The sequence below is a fragment of the Sorex araneus genome, chromosome X, assembly GCF_027595985.1.
Source record: "Sorex araneus isolate mSorAra2 chromosome X, mSorAra2.pri, whole genome shotgun sequence".
NCBI lineage: Eukaryota > Metazoa > Chordata > Mammalia > Eulipotyphla > Soricidae > Sorex > Sorex araneus.
Window position 1 is genome coordinate 267,522,437 of NC_073313.1, and position 16,147 is coordinate 267,538,583.

At 59.3% G+C, this 16,147-nt stretch overlaps 1 protein-coding gene across 1 annotated transcript in view; it reads left to right on the forward strand.

Moving 5' to 3' along the window:
• The window catches only part of IQCA1 (IQ motif containing with AAA domain 1), an 88,256-nt gene that overhangs the window by 42,742 nt on the left and 29,367 nt on the right, over positions 1–16,147 (forward strand). The window contains exons 7-8 of the mRNA XM_004610895.2: positions 10,079–10,163; positions 15,004–15,132. Coding sequence (XP_004610952.2) covers positions 10,079–10,163; positions 15,004–15,132 — 214 coding nt within the window. The remainder of the gene's footprint in view (positions 1–10,078; positions 10,164–15,003; positions 15,133–16,147) is intronic.

Consider the following 16,147-nt stretch of genomic DNA (forward strand, 5'->3'; position numbering starts at 1 on the left):
ACAGAGGAGTCCCGGCCGCCACTGCTCTCTCCTCTTCCTCTGCTTGGGTCTTGGGGCCCAGAACCTTCTGGGAGCGTGGCAGCCTGGCAGCCCGAGGAGAGGGCGAGTCCCCCTGTCCCGAGGCGGGGGTGTGGCCCTGGAGTTCAGCTGAGAAGGAGCCGGGGCGTCCGCCTGGGCTCACGGGGGAGTGGGAGGGAAACTGGAGAGGCCCTCGGGCCACATCTCGGAGCCCTGTCCCTAAGGAGTGTCGCCTGGCAGGCACGGGACATCACCAGCCTGGCCCGAGCCACGGGCATCACCCGCCCCTCCTGGGGCCCAGGGGCCGGGCTGCAGGCAACGCCCTCCTACACTCAGCGCGCTGTGCCGCCTCCGGCCGCTACGCTCACTCTGGTCTCTGCCTCTCTGGCCGCCGGGCCTCTGGCCTCTGGGTCTCTGCCTCTCTGCGTCTCTCTCTCTCTGGCCTCTGGGTCTCTGCCTCTCTGCGTCTCTCTCTCTCTGGCCTCTGGGTCTCTGCCTCTCTGTGTCTCTCTCTCTGGCCTCTGGGTCTCTGGCCTCTGGGTCTCTGCCTCTCTGCGTCTCTTTCTCTGGCCTCTGGGTCTCTGGGTTTCTGGGTCTCTGCCTCTGGGCGTCTCTGTATCTCTGGCCTCTGGGTCTCTGCCTCTGGGCGTCTCTGTATCTCTGGCCTCTGGGTCTCTGCCTCTCTGCGTCTCTGCCTCTTTGGTCTCTGTATCTCTGTGTCTCTGCGTTTCTGCATCTCTGTATCTCTGGTCTCTGCCTCTCTGTATCTTTGTGTCGCTCGTCTTTACGTCTCTTCCTTTCTGGATCTCTGGGTCTTCGTCTCTGTGTCTCTGTATCTCTGGCCTCTGGGTCTCTGGTCTCTGGGTCTCTGGTCTCTGCATCCCTGTGTCTTTGTCTCTATATATCTGGTCTCTGTGTCTCTGTGTCTTTGTGTCTCTGCATCTCTGCATCTCTGTATCTCTGGTCTCTGCCTCTCTGCGTCTCGTCTCTGCTTCCCCTGAGCCCTGACCCTCCAATATTCTCACCCTTTGCCCTTCAGCCGAGCTCCAGCCCTCCCGGCAGCCCCAGGTCCCTTCCCTGCCCCAGGCCTGGGCCTGGCACTCACAGCCGTCCAGCAGGTGGACAGTTCAAGGCAGAGGCTGGCCGGGTGGAGGGTGGGCACATTGTTTCAGTGTTGGGTGGGACGGGACGGGAGGGGTGAGGAGTTGGGAGGGCGGGGTTGGGCGGGGTGGGACGGGGGGGGGTGAGGAGTGGGGCGTCGGGGGTCGGCATCCGTCACCAAGGCCCTGGCATGGATGCAGGACGGCAGGTCACGCTCCGTGGATCCTAGTCGGGCTCCTCCGTCTCCACAAGGCTCCCCTGAGGGTGGCCATTCGCCCCCTGGTCCCCGGAACTTGGGGGTGGGTGAGGAGGGGGCGCTGGGAGGGAGCCCCACCCCCACCTCCAGGTGCCCTTGGGGGTCTTCAGTGCGCGTCCCCCGTGGGCCTGGCTGGTGTCCATGCCCTTCTGGGAGGTGGCGGGCGCCCCCACTCCCTGTCCAGGCCTGGGCTCGGCCCCGAGTGTCCAGGCTGTCCACCGGGATTGCTCGTGTGCACTGTGGGGACAGACGCCCAGTGGCCCCGCGTCACACGGCCACACGGCAGTGTCTGCAGTGTGCGGGCGTCCTGCCCCCCGGCCTGCGCTGCCCTGCGTGCCCACCCTCCCCCGCCCCTCCTTCCCGCCCCTGCAGCTCGTCACAGGCGTCACAGGCACGGGGCCTCCCCTCTGCAGAGCCGTGGCCTCCCCGTGGCGGTGACGGACCCTCCCGTGCCGGCTCCCGCGGTGTCCGGCTCCCGCCCGTCTCTCAGGGGCCGGTTTGTGCTCTTGACTCTGCTCGCTGCAGCCCCCACGTGGCCCGTCTCCGTGGCCTCTCTCCATGGCCTCTCTCTGTGGTGTCTCTGTGCAGAGGCTCCCCGCCCGGGGTCCTCCCGCTTGTCGGCAGTGTAGGCTGTCGGGGTGAGGACTCCTGACACAGTGCTCTGGACCAGGAGGCAGGTCTCACAGCCTGGCTGGCAATGGGCAGCACCTTGAGGCGTGGCGAGATGCACCGAGGGTCTCAGCGCAGATTAGCCCGGAGTGTGAGAGCCCCTCGGCCCCTGAGGCCACGAGGACCCACACTGACTGTGGCGCCGTGTCTCGAGGGAGGACGGGCACTTCCTTCGTGCACACACACACACACACACGTGCCCACATATGCACACATGCAATGCACACACACTAGCACACACACTCACATGTAGATGTATGCACACATGCATATGTACCCATGCACACATGCTCACATACATACACATATGCATATACCCGCTTATGCACACTTGCACAAATGCTCATATATGCATGTGCTCCCACATGTGCACACATGCACATGAGCATGCACACGCTCACGTACACGCACACTCGCGTGTGTACACATGCTCACATGCACACACATGCATGTATTCCTGGGGGTTTTCTGTGTTTGGTGCGTGTCAGCGGATCTCGGGATGAGCCATGTTCTAAAGACACCCCTTCCACTGTTTCTACTTCTATTTTTAAATATATTTTTCATTTGGATCTTCGAAACAGTGCTCAGGAGGCCTGGGGGCCACGCCAGCAGAACTCAGCTGAGCGGGCAGGAAGGGCCAGCGCTAGTGCCCGAGGGCACGGTGCTGCTCAGGCCCAGGGTGCCCAGGAGGCCAGGGCACACCCAGTGGGTGCCAGGGACAGACCAGTACCGCGTCCTGCATCTGACGCTCCTGTGCTCTCCCTCCCTCCCCTCTCTCCTGCTCTCCCCCTACCCCTCCCCTGCATCCCCTCCCCCTCCCTCTCCCTCTCACTCACTCTCCCTCTCCCTCTCTCTCCTCCCCCTCTCTCTCTGTGTCTCTCTCCCTCCCTCTCCCCCTCTCTCCCCTCTCTCCCTCTCTCCCCCTCCCCCTCTCCCCTTCCCCTCCCCTCTCCCTCTCTCCCTCTCACTCACTCTCCCTCTCCCCCTCTCTCTCTCTGTGTCTCTCTCCCTCTCCCCCCTCCCCCCTCCCTCCCCCCCAGTCTCCTCCCCTCCCTCCCTCTGTCCCTCCCCCTCGCTCCCTCCCCGTCACCTTGCACAGGTTATTTCTGTGTGAAAGCAGCACCTGACAGATGAGCCTGAGTTGTGAGTATCTGAAGGGTCTGCTCGTCCCCTGGACCCTCTGTGCAGTGCTCCCTGGAGCCCAGAGCCGGCAAGGGTGTGACTGGGAGCCGGGAAGGGCTGAGGGATGCGGGACAGCAGGGCTGGAGCCAGGGCGGGTGGAGCCGGGGGTCCTGAGCCCCTCCCTGAGACACAGACCCAGGCAGACGGGGAGGGGGGGTCCCGGCTTTCCTCAGTGCAGCGGGGCGGGCGCTACCTTGCTTACCCCGCACACGGCTGGCGCCGTCCCATCCCAGGCGCCCGGTCGGCCCCGAGAGACACCAGGAGCGACGCTGAGAGCAGGGCCAGGCGTCAGCCCTGAGCACCGCTGGGTGAGGCCCCAGAATGTTCTAAAGTCGCCACAGACGGGAGCCCCTGAGGCCCCGGTAACTGGGGGCTCCTGCTAGCGGCCGGGGAGGCGCTGGGACTGGGAGGGTCTCGGGCTGACCTGGCCGCGCCCACCAGGGGGATGTCCCCGGCCTCCCATACGGCGGACCACAGAGCAGCATTTCTTGTACCCGAGGAGGTGCAGATCAGTCTCCGCCAGGGCCGGCCTGGGGGCCCACTGCAGTGGGGGGCAGGGCGGGGGCACAAGGCCCCTGAGCGCGCCCCGTCGCTCCCTCCCACGCCTGGGGGACCCTTGACCCAGTGCAGAGCAGGGGAGTGGCGGCCGCTAGGAAATGCTTCACCAACCTGGATTGCGAGAGGCCGATCCTGCCCAGCCCCCACCCCCCTGCCCCCCCCCCCGCCCCCAGCCCCCTGCCCCCGCCAGCTGGGCCCGATTCAGAGTCCCCGGGCGGAACTTTGGGCTTCAGAAATGCGCGATGCTTATCGTTTTAATGGTTGGACATAAACCGTCAGCTGCGCTGTTGTGCTTCAGGAGAGAGACACGCCAGGGCCCGCACCCGGCGGCCTCGGCTCAGGCAGACGGTGCTTGTCTGGGGTCCAGCGTCCATGGCACAGCCTGGCCTCCCTCCCGCCCCCCCTAAAGCAGCCACACAGGAGGGAACTCGGGCAGTGGGGGCCTGGGCTCCCGCCCTGCCCAAGGCCCTGTGTGGACCAGCCTGGCCGGGCCGGGCCTGTTCCCTCGCAGGAAGGGCCAGCGCGGCCGGAGCCCCCGGGGTGGACAGGACTCGCCTCTGCGCGCCCGCACGGGTGTCATGGGGAGTCTGCCGAGCGTCTGAGCACTGACAGTCAGCAGACAGGAAGGGGCGGTCCAGGGCTCGGCATGCGAGAGGACGTGGGGCGGGGAGGGGCCGTGCCATCGCCCTCGGCTCTGAACTTGGGGCTCAGAATCGCAGCAAGGGCCCTGGGGCCGGCAGCACCCGGGCTGCTCTCACGGGCTCCCCAGGCCCCGAGGGTGCGGGTCTGAGCCTCTGCCTGGGGTCCCTCTGGCTTTTTTTTTTTTAATAATGTAAAAAAGGGGCTGGAGCGATAGCACAGCGGGTAGGGCGTTTGCCTTGCAGATGGCTGACCCGGGTTCAATTCCTCCATCCCTCTCCGAGAGCCCGGCAAGCTACCGAAAGTATCCCGCCCGCAAGGCAGAGCCTGGCAAGCTCCCCGTGGGTATTCGATATGCCAAAAACAGTCACAACAAGTCTCACAATAGAGATATGACTGGTGCCCGCTCGAGCAAATCGATGAGCAATGGGATGACAGTGACAGTGATAGTGAATGTAAAAAAGAAAAATTACTGGATTCCACGGGACGTTAAAAGACCGCATGGCCGCCCACCTACGAGATGGTCAGACTTCTTCGTCAAACCCTGAGTGAACGGTTTGAGGCTCTTCCTGTCCCTGGAGCGAGCAGATACCATTGGGCTACACTGGCACGTGACAGGGACAAATGGGATGTTACTGGCGCCCGTTCGAGCAAATCGAAGATCAACGGGATGACAAGTGACAAGTGATACAAGTGATAAATCGTGTAGGGCTACTGCTGTTTGTTCAGCCATTGGTTAAGCTGATTGAATTGGGCATGAACTCCACATTCCTTTTTTTTAATTGTGTCACCGTGAGATGCAGGTACAAAGCTCTCACGCTTGAGACTCAGCCGTGCAGTGATGGGCCACCCACCCGCCCCAGTGCACGCTCCCCGCCCCCCTCACCCCAGCCCTCCCCCGCCGCCACGCAGACAATTTCCCCCGTACTCTCTCTCTCTCTCTCTCCCTCTCTCCCTCTCTCTCTCTCCCTCTCTCCCTCTCTCTCTCTCTCTCCCTCTCTCTCTCTCTCTCTCTCCTTTTGGGCGAGGAGATATCTCTGGCACAGAGGAAACGGTGCCGGAGATATCTCTATCTCTGTCTCTATCTCTGTTTCTCTCTCCCTCTCTCTCTCCTTTTGGGCGTTGTGGTCTGCAACACAGATACCGAAAGGTTATCGTGTCTATCCCTTTACCTACCGTTAACACTCCGTTCTTGTCCACGTGATCACGTGATCATTCTCAGCTGTTATTGTCATCCTGGTCCCTTCTCTGTCTTCCTTCCCCACCCCCACCCCGCCCCACACACACTGGGTAGACCCCAGCCACTGGCCAGTCCTCCTGGCCTTTGTCTTCCCTGCCCTTGGGTATTAACCTTCTGCTATACGCTTTTTATGTACCACACATGAAGGCAGACCCGAATCCACAAGGCACATGGAGTAAAAGGTCGGTAAAACCCTCCACGATATTGAAGCTAAAGGTATCTTCAAAGATGAAACGCCACTAGGGGCTGAAGCAATAATAATAGCATAGCGGGGAGAGATTTACCTTGCACATGGCCGACCCGGGTTTGATTCCCAGCATCCCATATGGTCCCCGAGCACCACCAGGAGTAATTCCTGAGTGCAGAGCCAGGAGTGATTCCCTGTGCATCGCTGGGAGTGATCCAAAAAGAAAAAAAAAATAAAGATGAAATGCCACTGACCAAGCAAGTGGAAGCAAGATAAACAAATGGGACTACGCTAAACTAAGACGGTTCTGCACTTCAGAGGAAACGGTGCCGGAGATACAGAGACAGCCACGGAGATACAGAGACAGCCACGGAGATACAGAGACAGCCACAGAGATACAGAGACAGCCACGGAGATACAGAGACAGGCACGGAGCGGGAGGCGTCACTCACCCGTGCGCCGCTGATGGGGGCTAGCACCAAAGATCTACAAGGCACTGCCGAACTTTGCAAGAACACATCTGGGGTGCGTGTTGTTGCCCCTTTGAGCGGGTCTGGAAAAGGGGTGAGTGTGCAGACCCTCCAGGCAGCCTGGCGTGACCCTCGTGGCCTGAGGTTTTTCCCTCCGGCCTGTCTGTGCTTCCCTGCCTTGTCTCGGGGAGGGGCCCTCCCGTTCCTGAGGGGCTCAGAGTCCTCACGGCATTTCTCTCCAGAAGTGGCGATTGCTAATGGGGGAAGATTCGATCTGATGGACGTTGATGAGGCGGCCCGGTCACTTCCCTGGGCAGAAACACCGTCTGGCAATATTGAAGGGGCCCCTTGAAAACATTCGAAAACGCAAAGACGAGGCTGAATTCTGAGCCTCGTGGCGCGTAAGCTCAACAGGGCAGAGATGTTGGTATTTTCCGTGTGTTGGCCCCACCCCAGCGCCCCAAAGTCTGAGTCACGGGGGACCATTAGCACACGTGTGCCGAGTGCTCGGGAAGGCAGAGTGGCCGGATGAGCGAGTGAGGGGGCGGAGACGGGAGGATGAGTCGGGGAGGGGTTGGCGTGCGGGTGATGGGTGGACAGTGGCTGGGGAGGTGAGTGCGTCCAGACGGGCGGAACAGCGAGCATCTCGGCTGAACACCCAGTGGAGAAATACATTGGCCTTCCCGTAAAGAGGGGGGGAGAATTTCTGCCCAGACCCACACCAGAGCGACAACCTGAGGTCTTATTAATTCAGGGACAGGGAAGGGAAGTGAGGGCGAGATACGTGAGAGATGGCGCCGGATACTTTTTATTCAGCCACGATGGACCGAATGTGAGGGACAAACACGTGAAGCTGTGACACAGTCACGGGAGGAGGAGGAGGAGGAGGAGGAGGAGGAGGAGGAGGAGGAGGAGGAGGAGGAGGAAGAGGAAGAGGAAGAGGAAGAGGAGGAGGAGGAGGAGGAGGAGGAGGAGGAGGAGAGGAAGGCAGGGCCGGCGGGGTGGGAGAAGCGTTGTGTTTCTGGTTAAGTGGGAACGTGACATGCCCGCCGTGTAATTTATAGAGATGACGCGGTTTCAATTAAAATCCCAACAGGATTATTTATCGGCCTTGGAAACGTAATTATTAAAGTCATTAGGATTAAACTAAGCAGATAAGAAAAATAGGAGGGACAAGCGGCCCCGTGTTTTCAAGAATATTATCCAAAAAAATATGGTCCATGCATTACTCTGACCTAGAAGCACAAACATAGATCAGAGAAACAAATCCGGGCGCCCGCCGCTGACACGCACCGCGGGAGGTAAATATGGAGTCTGATAGATTAAGGGCAAACGGACGAAAGGGGAGAGAAACGTAGCAGCCCTGGCTGGGCCTGCAGGACCGACAGGCCCCGGGTGGACGTGTCCCTCTGCTGGACACACGTCACCCTTCTGACTGTCGACCTCCTCGAGGAGAAGGGGCCAGACAGTATCGCAGCAGGTCAGGCGTTTGCCTTGTGCGAGGCCGACCCCGGCTCAATCCCGGCACCCCCCTGGGGCCCTCCCCCCGCCAGGGTGACCCTGAGTGCAGAGCCAGGAGGAACCCCTGAGCAAACTTACCTTCAAAACAGGTAAATTTGGGTGCTGGAGTGATAGCGGCCAACCCGGGTTCGATTCCCAGCATCCCCTATGGTGGCCTGAGCACTGTCAGGAGTGATTCCTGAGTGCAGAGCCAGGAGTAACCCCTGTGCATCGCTGGATGTGACACCCCCCCCCCAAAAAAAAGGTAAATTTCAAGAAACGTAGATGGATTTCACTATAAAAATAAGATTTATAGGACACTCGGACCAATCCTGTGGAGTTCAATTAAATTATTTCCTTTTATTGGACTAGAGCAATAGCACAGCGGGTAGGACATTTGCCATGCATGCGGCCAACCTGGGTTCGATTCCTCCATCCCTCTTGGAGAGTCCGGGAAGCTACTGAGAGTATCCCGAGGCTGGCAAGCTCCCCATGGCGTATCCGATATGCCAAAAGCAGTAACAAGAAGTCTCACAATGGAGACGTTACTGGTGCCCGCTCGAGCAATTCGATGAGCAACGGGACGACAGTGCTCCAGTGCTACATTTCCTTTCACTGTTTAACTGCAAGCCTCTTTCCCAAACAGGGAGTGACAGAGCAAAGGGCCTGGGGCACCCTCCCATCGCTGAGCTCTCTCAGGTGGGGTCAGGGACCTCCCACTGCGTGAGGACACAGAGCTGGGCCCCTGTCGCCCGCCCGGCCCCAAGCACTAGCCCTTCCCTCCGCACTGCGCGGCGCAGGCCTCCTGGGTCCAGGCAGGCTGAATTGAGTCCCCCACGTGGTGGTGCCAGAAGTGACCAGTAAGGGACGGGGTTGGACCTGGAAGCTGGCAGACGCGGAAGGCCCGTCCCATTCACCAGCGGCAGCGCCTGGCTCCTGGAAGGCGTCTGCTATTACCAGGAGCGTCTGCCCTCCACCATCTGACCGTGTCTGCCCTCCTCCACCTGACCGTGTCTGCCCTCCACCATCTGACCGTGTCTGCCCTCTGCCACCTGACCGTGTCTGCCCTCCACCACCTGACCGTGTCTGCCCTCCGCCATCTGACCATGTCTACCCTCCTCCACCTGACCGTGTCTGCCCTCCGCCATCTGACCGTGTCTTCTCCAAGCCCCCTGCCAGGCTCAGGGCTGCCACTGTCACTCTGTCGCCTGCCCCTGTGGCTCTGCGTGGCCTCTCGGAGCCCGTGGCCCGTCCCTTTGTCCCTTTGGCCTCAGGGGGCTGCTCTGCTCCCCTGAGCTGTTCCACGGCTGACCAAAGCGGGAAGAGCCCGTGGATAGACCAGCTGCCCCCGCCCCCGCCCCCTCCCTGTGCTCCTCCTCTCCTCACCCCTGCCTCCCTGCACCCCTCCCTGAACTCCACTCCCCTTCCCTCCACTGTAACTCACCCTCCTTAGCCCTCCTCTATAGCTCTGCTCCCTTCACCCCCCCTGTAGTTTCTCCTCTCCTTACCCCTCCATCCCCTCTCACCTGTAACTCTGTAACTCTGCCCCCTCACCCCTCTCTGTATGCACTCCTCTTCCCTCCACTGTAACTCCATCCTCCTCACCCCTGCCCTGTAACTCTGCCCTTTCACCCCTCCCTGTAACTGCCCCTCGTTGGCTGTGAGGGCACCAGAAGACCCCTGGCCTCAGGCCAACACGGACACCAGGACTTTCCGGGCCTGGAGCCACAGCTCTGCCTTCTCTCAGGCTGAGCAGGACCTGGGTGCGGGCCCAGAGAGGGGCAGGGCAGGCTCCTGTGGCCAGGCCGCACGGGACAGGGAGGGGAGAAGTGACCGCAGGTGGCTGCAGCCAGGCTGGGCGTCCTGGCGCTGTGCCGGCAAGCGTCCAGGGGGCGGCTGCGACCACCAAGTGGGCGGTGCCGAGCCCACAGCCAATCCCCGGGGCCCCGCGCTGAGACAGGAGCCCGGGGGTCCCGGCAGGGGCGTCTGTGCCGAGTGCCAGCCCCCACTGTGAGCACGCACACCCCTCGGTGAGAGCCAGGCCGGGCCCTGCTCGCCCAGGCCCCGCTCGTCCGAGCCCTGACCCTGGACGGGAAGGCGCGACCGGCCTGTGTCCCACTCCTGATGTCCTCGCTGCAACGAGAACTCAGAACGAGGCTCCGTGTGGCTCCGCGCAGTGCTCCAAGGAGAAACGTGGCTGCAAGCCTCCCGGTCCCCGTGCCGTCCCCGAGCTCGCCCCTCCCGCTGTGTCCCCGCAGGAACCTCACCGGCACCTTCCCCGACTACCCCGACGCAGAGGAAGGCGGGTCGGCGGTGATTTTCTCCAACAAGACCCCGCAGCAGGTGGGACGTGCCGGGGTGACTGGGGCCAGCCGGCGGGTGATGGAGGGTCTCCTCGGGGGTCCACGGAGCAGACCCGCCCCCCCACACCCCTTCCCGAGCTGCTGCTCTTCCAGTCAAGGCGGGACGTTTGTTGGCAGAAATGGTCCCCAAAGTCCCCGCGAGTAACGGTGCTTGAAAGCGCGTCAGTGGGTCTGAGAGAGAACCGCCCTGCCCGGCGAACCCGCGGGCTCCTGCCGCGTCTGTTGGCTGAGCCGAGTCCGGGCGTGCGTCTCCGTCTCCGACTCATCCCGGTGCTGGACAAGGCGTAAAGTCCTTCGGGCAGCACGCAGGGAGGAGCGGGAGACGGTTCCCCACGGCGGCGTCTAGCCATACTCTAGTCTGGAGCGCGGACACGCTGCTGGCGACACCCCCCCCCCCCCGCCTGCCCAGCCCCCGCTGCCCGATTCCTGCTCTCCAGTCTGGAGCCCTGAGTAGGCTGGACTCAGCACGCAGTGCTCAGAGCTGACTTGGGTGCAAAGGCGGGGGGAGGGCGCGGTGATGCGTTGCTGTCGAGTCACGTGAGTGAAAAGGACGAACTCTGGGAGGTCACGGCAGGATGCGGGCGCCCCGCGCGGCAAGACGGTGCACCCGCCCCTCCCTCGCACACGGGAAGCCTCAGCCGCACGGAGCGTTTGCACGTCGAACGTTGCATGGGGGCTCCCCGAGGAACGGCCTGCATATCTAGTCACTGCAGGGACCAAGTTCACAGGCACGTGACCAGACAGGAATCACAGACAGTTGGTCGAGCCGTTGGACTACGGAGAACCAGATGGAAGAAAAACGTTCAAAGGAAAATTTAAAACAATAAACGGCAGAAAACGCAGGTGACTGTAGGTTTACTTCAAAGACTTGTTAGAGGATAAAAGAAAAACTCTCAGCACCTCAGTAGGAGAAAAAGAGGCAAAAATGTTGAATTTTGGTTACTTGCTCTGTGTTTTGCTTTTCGGGTCACACCCACCGATGCTCAGGGGTTCCTCCTAGCTCTGCACTCCTGGTGGTGCTCGGGGGACCCTATGGGATGCTGGTGATCGAACCCAGATCGGCCGTGTGCAAGGCAAACACCCTCCCCGCTGTACCCCGCTCCAGCCCAAAAATGTTGAATTTGGAAGTTTAAAAGTCATGAGCAAAGCAATTTAAATATTTTTAAATGTTATCATGTGACAGGGCAGAGTGAATGCACAAGGGGGAGGGTGCTTGCCTTGCATGCGCCGACCCGGGTTCGATCCCCGGCATCCCAGCAGCATTCTGTGGTGGGGGCAGCTCCTGGCAGGGTCCACCCGACTCTACCCCTGCGGTACAAAGCAAAGGACCAAGAATGGCCAGTGCAAGCCCGGGGGCCAGGGAGGGAGAGAAACCGGCCTGCCGGCACTGAAGCATGCAGTGATGCCCAATGTGTAGGACTGTGACTAGAATTACAGACACGGAGGGAATGAACGTCAAGCAGTAATGCCCCGATGTACGTGGAGAGTCAGTATGTGATCAAGGCGAGACACATAGTGATCCAAAAGGACGCAGAGTTACAGGGGAGAGTGCAAAGACTAAAGCAACCACCAGACAAATGCTTGTCTCCTGAAATACAGAGAATTCTTTCGTCTCAATACAAAGACGAGTGAGCCAGTCCCCAGGCGGGCGGAAGGCTTGGGCGAAGCCTCTCACCAATGCTCGAGACAGCTAAGCGGCTGATGCAAAGAAATTTTTCAACGGTGTTTGCCTTGCATGCGGCCGACCCGGGTTCGAATCCTCCATCCCTCTCGGAGAGTCCGGCAAGCTACTGAGAGTATCCTGCCCGCACGGCAGAGCCTGGCAAGTTCCCCGTGGTGTATTCGATATGCCAAAAACAGTAACAACAAGTCTCACAATGGAGACGTTGCTGGTGCCCACTTGAGCAAATTGATGAGCAACGGGACGACAGTGCTGCAGTGCTACAAGTCCAGATGGTACCAGAATATTCCCATTTGTTCAGAATGAAGCTATTGTGTTTTTTTTTTTTTAACACATTTCACCCTGAAATAGAATGGAACGATCAGGGTGAGAGACTGTCTGAATTCATCATGTCGGCCAAGACCATCCATGGTAACTCACAGTTCCAGAGGCCAAATCTAAACGCTGGACATGGGAGTCTCCCGGTGGACAGTTCCGCAATGAAATTGACCACATCATATTCAGTCGAAGGTTTTGCCTGACCGATGTCGCTGTTGTCCCAAAATTCCAAATGGGATCGGACCACTGTCTCTTTCATGCAAAATTCTACTTCACAGAGCGGGGAGAAAGGACTGCAAAATTAAAGTCTAAGAAGGCAACTCCCAGAATGACCACCAACTGGGAGCTCTTTGGCACTATTGCAGCAACGTGGGAAGATGCCGTCCTTGACAACATCGACAAGGAATACCATCGACTGGTTCAGCACCTCCATGTCTGTGTGAAGAATGCCAAGAGTGAGAAAGCCACAAACAGACGCCTGTCTTCGGAAACTCTTGAGCTCATTCGTCAACCTGGTTTGGCACGAGCCTCAAGCAACCACAAGCTAACGTCCGAGCTCACAAAGCTGTGCAGAGATGTGATAAAGGAAGACCTCAAAGAAAGAAGAGCAGCAGTGTTGGCCAGTGCAGCAGAAGCTGGGAAAAGTATTCGCAACGCTCGCCTGTCCTTTGCCAACTACAAGACCAAGATGACTGCCCTCCGACGTTGCGATGGATCTATCACATCCTCCAGAAAGGCAATGGAGAGGATTATTCATGACTTCTACTCGGATCTCTTTGACAGCCATGTCCACCTGTCCACGTACCAAATTCCACAGGATGGATATGTCGTTCCCAACGTTCTCCCTTCTGAAATCCAACATGCCATTTCTCTGGTAAAGACACGTACAGCACCTGGTCCGGACAAGATCAGACCCGAACACCTGAAGAATCTGCCGCCAGTACTCATCAATACACTGGCCCGACTCTTCACACGCTACCTGTCTGAATGCAAGGTTCCATCTCAGTGGAAAACCAGTAGGACCGTTCTGTTGTACAAGAAGGGAGACATCCACGACATCAACAACTATCACCCAATCTGCCTGCTGTCTGTCGTCTACAAGTTGTTCACTCGTGTCATCCTGAATAGAATAGGCAGAACACTAGACGACGGGCAACCATGAGAGCAAGCCGGGTTCAGAAGGGGATTCAGCACGATAGACCATATCCATAGTGACCAAACTCATTGAAGTTTCGCAAGAGTTCAAGATGCCGCTCTGTCTAACGTTCATCGACTTAAAGAAGGCCTTCGATTCTGTTGAGACTGAGGCGGTCATCGAAGCCCTGGTCAAACAGGGCGTTCAAACTCAGTATATCAAAATCCTCCACAAGCTGTATTGTGGATTCACCACCAGGATCTCACCATTCTACAAGGAAGTGATCATTGCTGTAAAGAGAGGGGTGTGGCAGGGTGATACCATTTCACCGAAACTCTTCAGTGCAACCCTGGAGAACATCATGCGACGACTGGAATGGGAAGGAATGGGAGTGAAGATAGACGGTCGGCAACTACACCACCTCCGCTTCGCTGATGACATCGTTCTCATAATGCCAAACATTAGCCAAGCGGCACAAATGCTGGCCGACTTCGACCACGAGTGTGAAAAGGTCAGATTGCAGCTGAATCTCAACAAGACAATGTTCATGAAAAACTAACTGGTCCCTGAAGCTCCATTTGCTCTCAATGAACAAACATCTCCGAATGCAGCAGCTATGTGTACCTGGGTCGAGAAATCAACATGAGGAACGACTTGGCACCAGAACTGCACAGGAGGAAGAGAGCAGCGTGGAACACCTTCAAGAGCATTGAAGAAGTGGTTAAGAGGACGAAGAACCTCCGACTCTGGGCACATCTTTTCGATTCCACCGTTCTTCCTGCACTAACGTACGCCTCAGAGACCTGGACCCTACGCAGACAGGATGAGAAGGCTATTCGAGTATCCCAGAGAGGAATCGAAAGAGCTATGCTAGGAGTATCACGTCTCACTCAAGTGAGAGAAGGAATCCGGAGTTCTGACCTCCGTTGACGACCAAGAATCAGGGACGCTGTCTCGTTTGCCAAGGCATCAAAAATCAGATGGGCCGGACATGTAATGCGATTCAGAGACGACCACTGGACTAGAGCTGTTACTGACTGGATTCCACGGGACGTCAGAAGACCGCGTGGCCGCCCACCTACAAGATGGTCAGACTTCTTCGTCAAATCCCTGAATGAACGGTTTGAGGCTCTTTCTGTTCCTGGAGCAAGCAGATGTCATTGGGCTGCACTAGCACGCGACAGGGACAAATGGAGATGTTACTGACACCCGCTCAAGCAAATCGAAGATCAACGGGACTACAGGTGATACAAGTGAAGTGATTAACACATTTCAAGATAGGAACCAAGCTCCTACAAGCAACATGAGAATATCGAGAACACGATACTAGGAGCGGAGGTTGGGCGGGTGAAATCACTAAACAGTCATCGTTTCACTCTGGTGCCCGGAGGCAGCTTTGAGCAGCGCCCTGGGCACAGCCCCTTCGCCACCCCCCACCTGAGGGAGGTCTGTCCTGGGGCTTCCTCCTCTGTGTCTTCGGCCAGGTTACTGGACTCTGCCCCCACTGACCCATCCAGCCAGACGCAGACGGCGGCAGGAAACCCCGACCAAGGCCCCCAGGGGTCAGCCTGGACAGGGGCTCGAGAGGGCAGAGGGACCCTGAGCCACATCCTCACCTCTCCTGGCAGGAAGTGGCTCTTGCTGACGGGTGCTGTTTACGGTGCCATGATGGCTTTGTTTCATCAGGTCATCGATGACATTATTGCCAGCCAAGAAGAAGAAGAGAAGAAAAAGAAACAGAAGAAAAAGGAAAAGGAAAAGAAACCCAAGAAAACCCAGAAAGAGGAAAAGAAAGACACAAAGGAAAAACCGAAGGTGACACATTGTAGCACTCACTTCCTCTGGGGGGGGTTGCTGTGGGGGAGTGTCACAGGGCCCGTGGGGGGGGTCACAGGGCCCGTGGGGGAGGGTGTCACAGGGCCCGGGGCGCCGGATGTGGCTCTGCCTACCAGCTCGTCTCTGTCCTTGGACATGGGCGGGCAGTGGGCCAACACCACCAGGACCACTGGCGAGCTTTCAGCCCACCCCCCTCCCCGGCCCGCACTGTCCCCCTCTGCCCACCCCCCTCCCCGGCCTGGGCTGCCCCCACCGGCCCCTGTGTGCCCCGTAGCCTGTCACAGGTCCCCATCGGGGTCTTTCCAAGGAGCTGGTCTGGAAGACAGCGTTACGCTGCAGTTCTGCTGACACCCCCTCCCCCCGAAAGAGCTCCCTGCATGCCCTTTGATCCTGCTGCTGGTCCAGAGGAGGCTGCCCCCCCACAGCTGCTCGGCGTGGGGGGCTGAGGGGCCACTTCGGGCCAGAAGCAGCGTCTGAGCCTGTGCACACGCAGGCAGGAAAACCCTTGCAGATGCCGAGGAAAGAGAATCGGGGCCTGAAACACGCAGCCCAGGAGGGGCCGTGCAGGGGCTAGAAGGACGGGCAGCCGGAGGGCTCCGGGACTGACCCCCGAGCACTGCTGGGGGAGTCCCTAACGTCCCGGACCCTTGGCTCTGCTTCAGACCTATCTGGAGAAAACAAGAAACAAAAATCAGTCGTGGGGGGGAGACAGCAAAACTCCTGGGCAGCAGCTGTGCGTCCCCGGGACAGCGGAGCCGGTGGCAGACTTCCCCAGAAGCCCCCAGGGACCGGCCGAGGGGCAGTGGGGGCATCTGGGCTGCCCGCACGAGCCATGGCGTGCGTGGCCACAGGAAGGGTTCCTGGGCCCCGGCCGGCAGGGGCAGTGGGGAGTGGACGCTCCTGGGCCCGCCCTGTCCCTGAGGGGCAGCAGGTGACCTTTGGTGGGGGGGGTCGTCTTCACACTCGGGGATGTCGGGGGCAGCCGGGCCAGGAG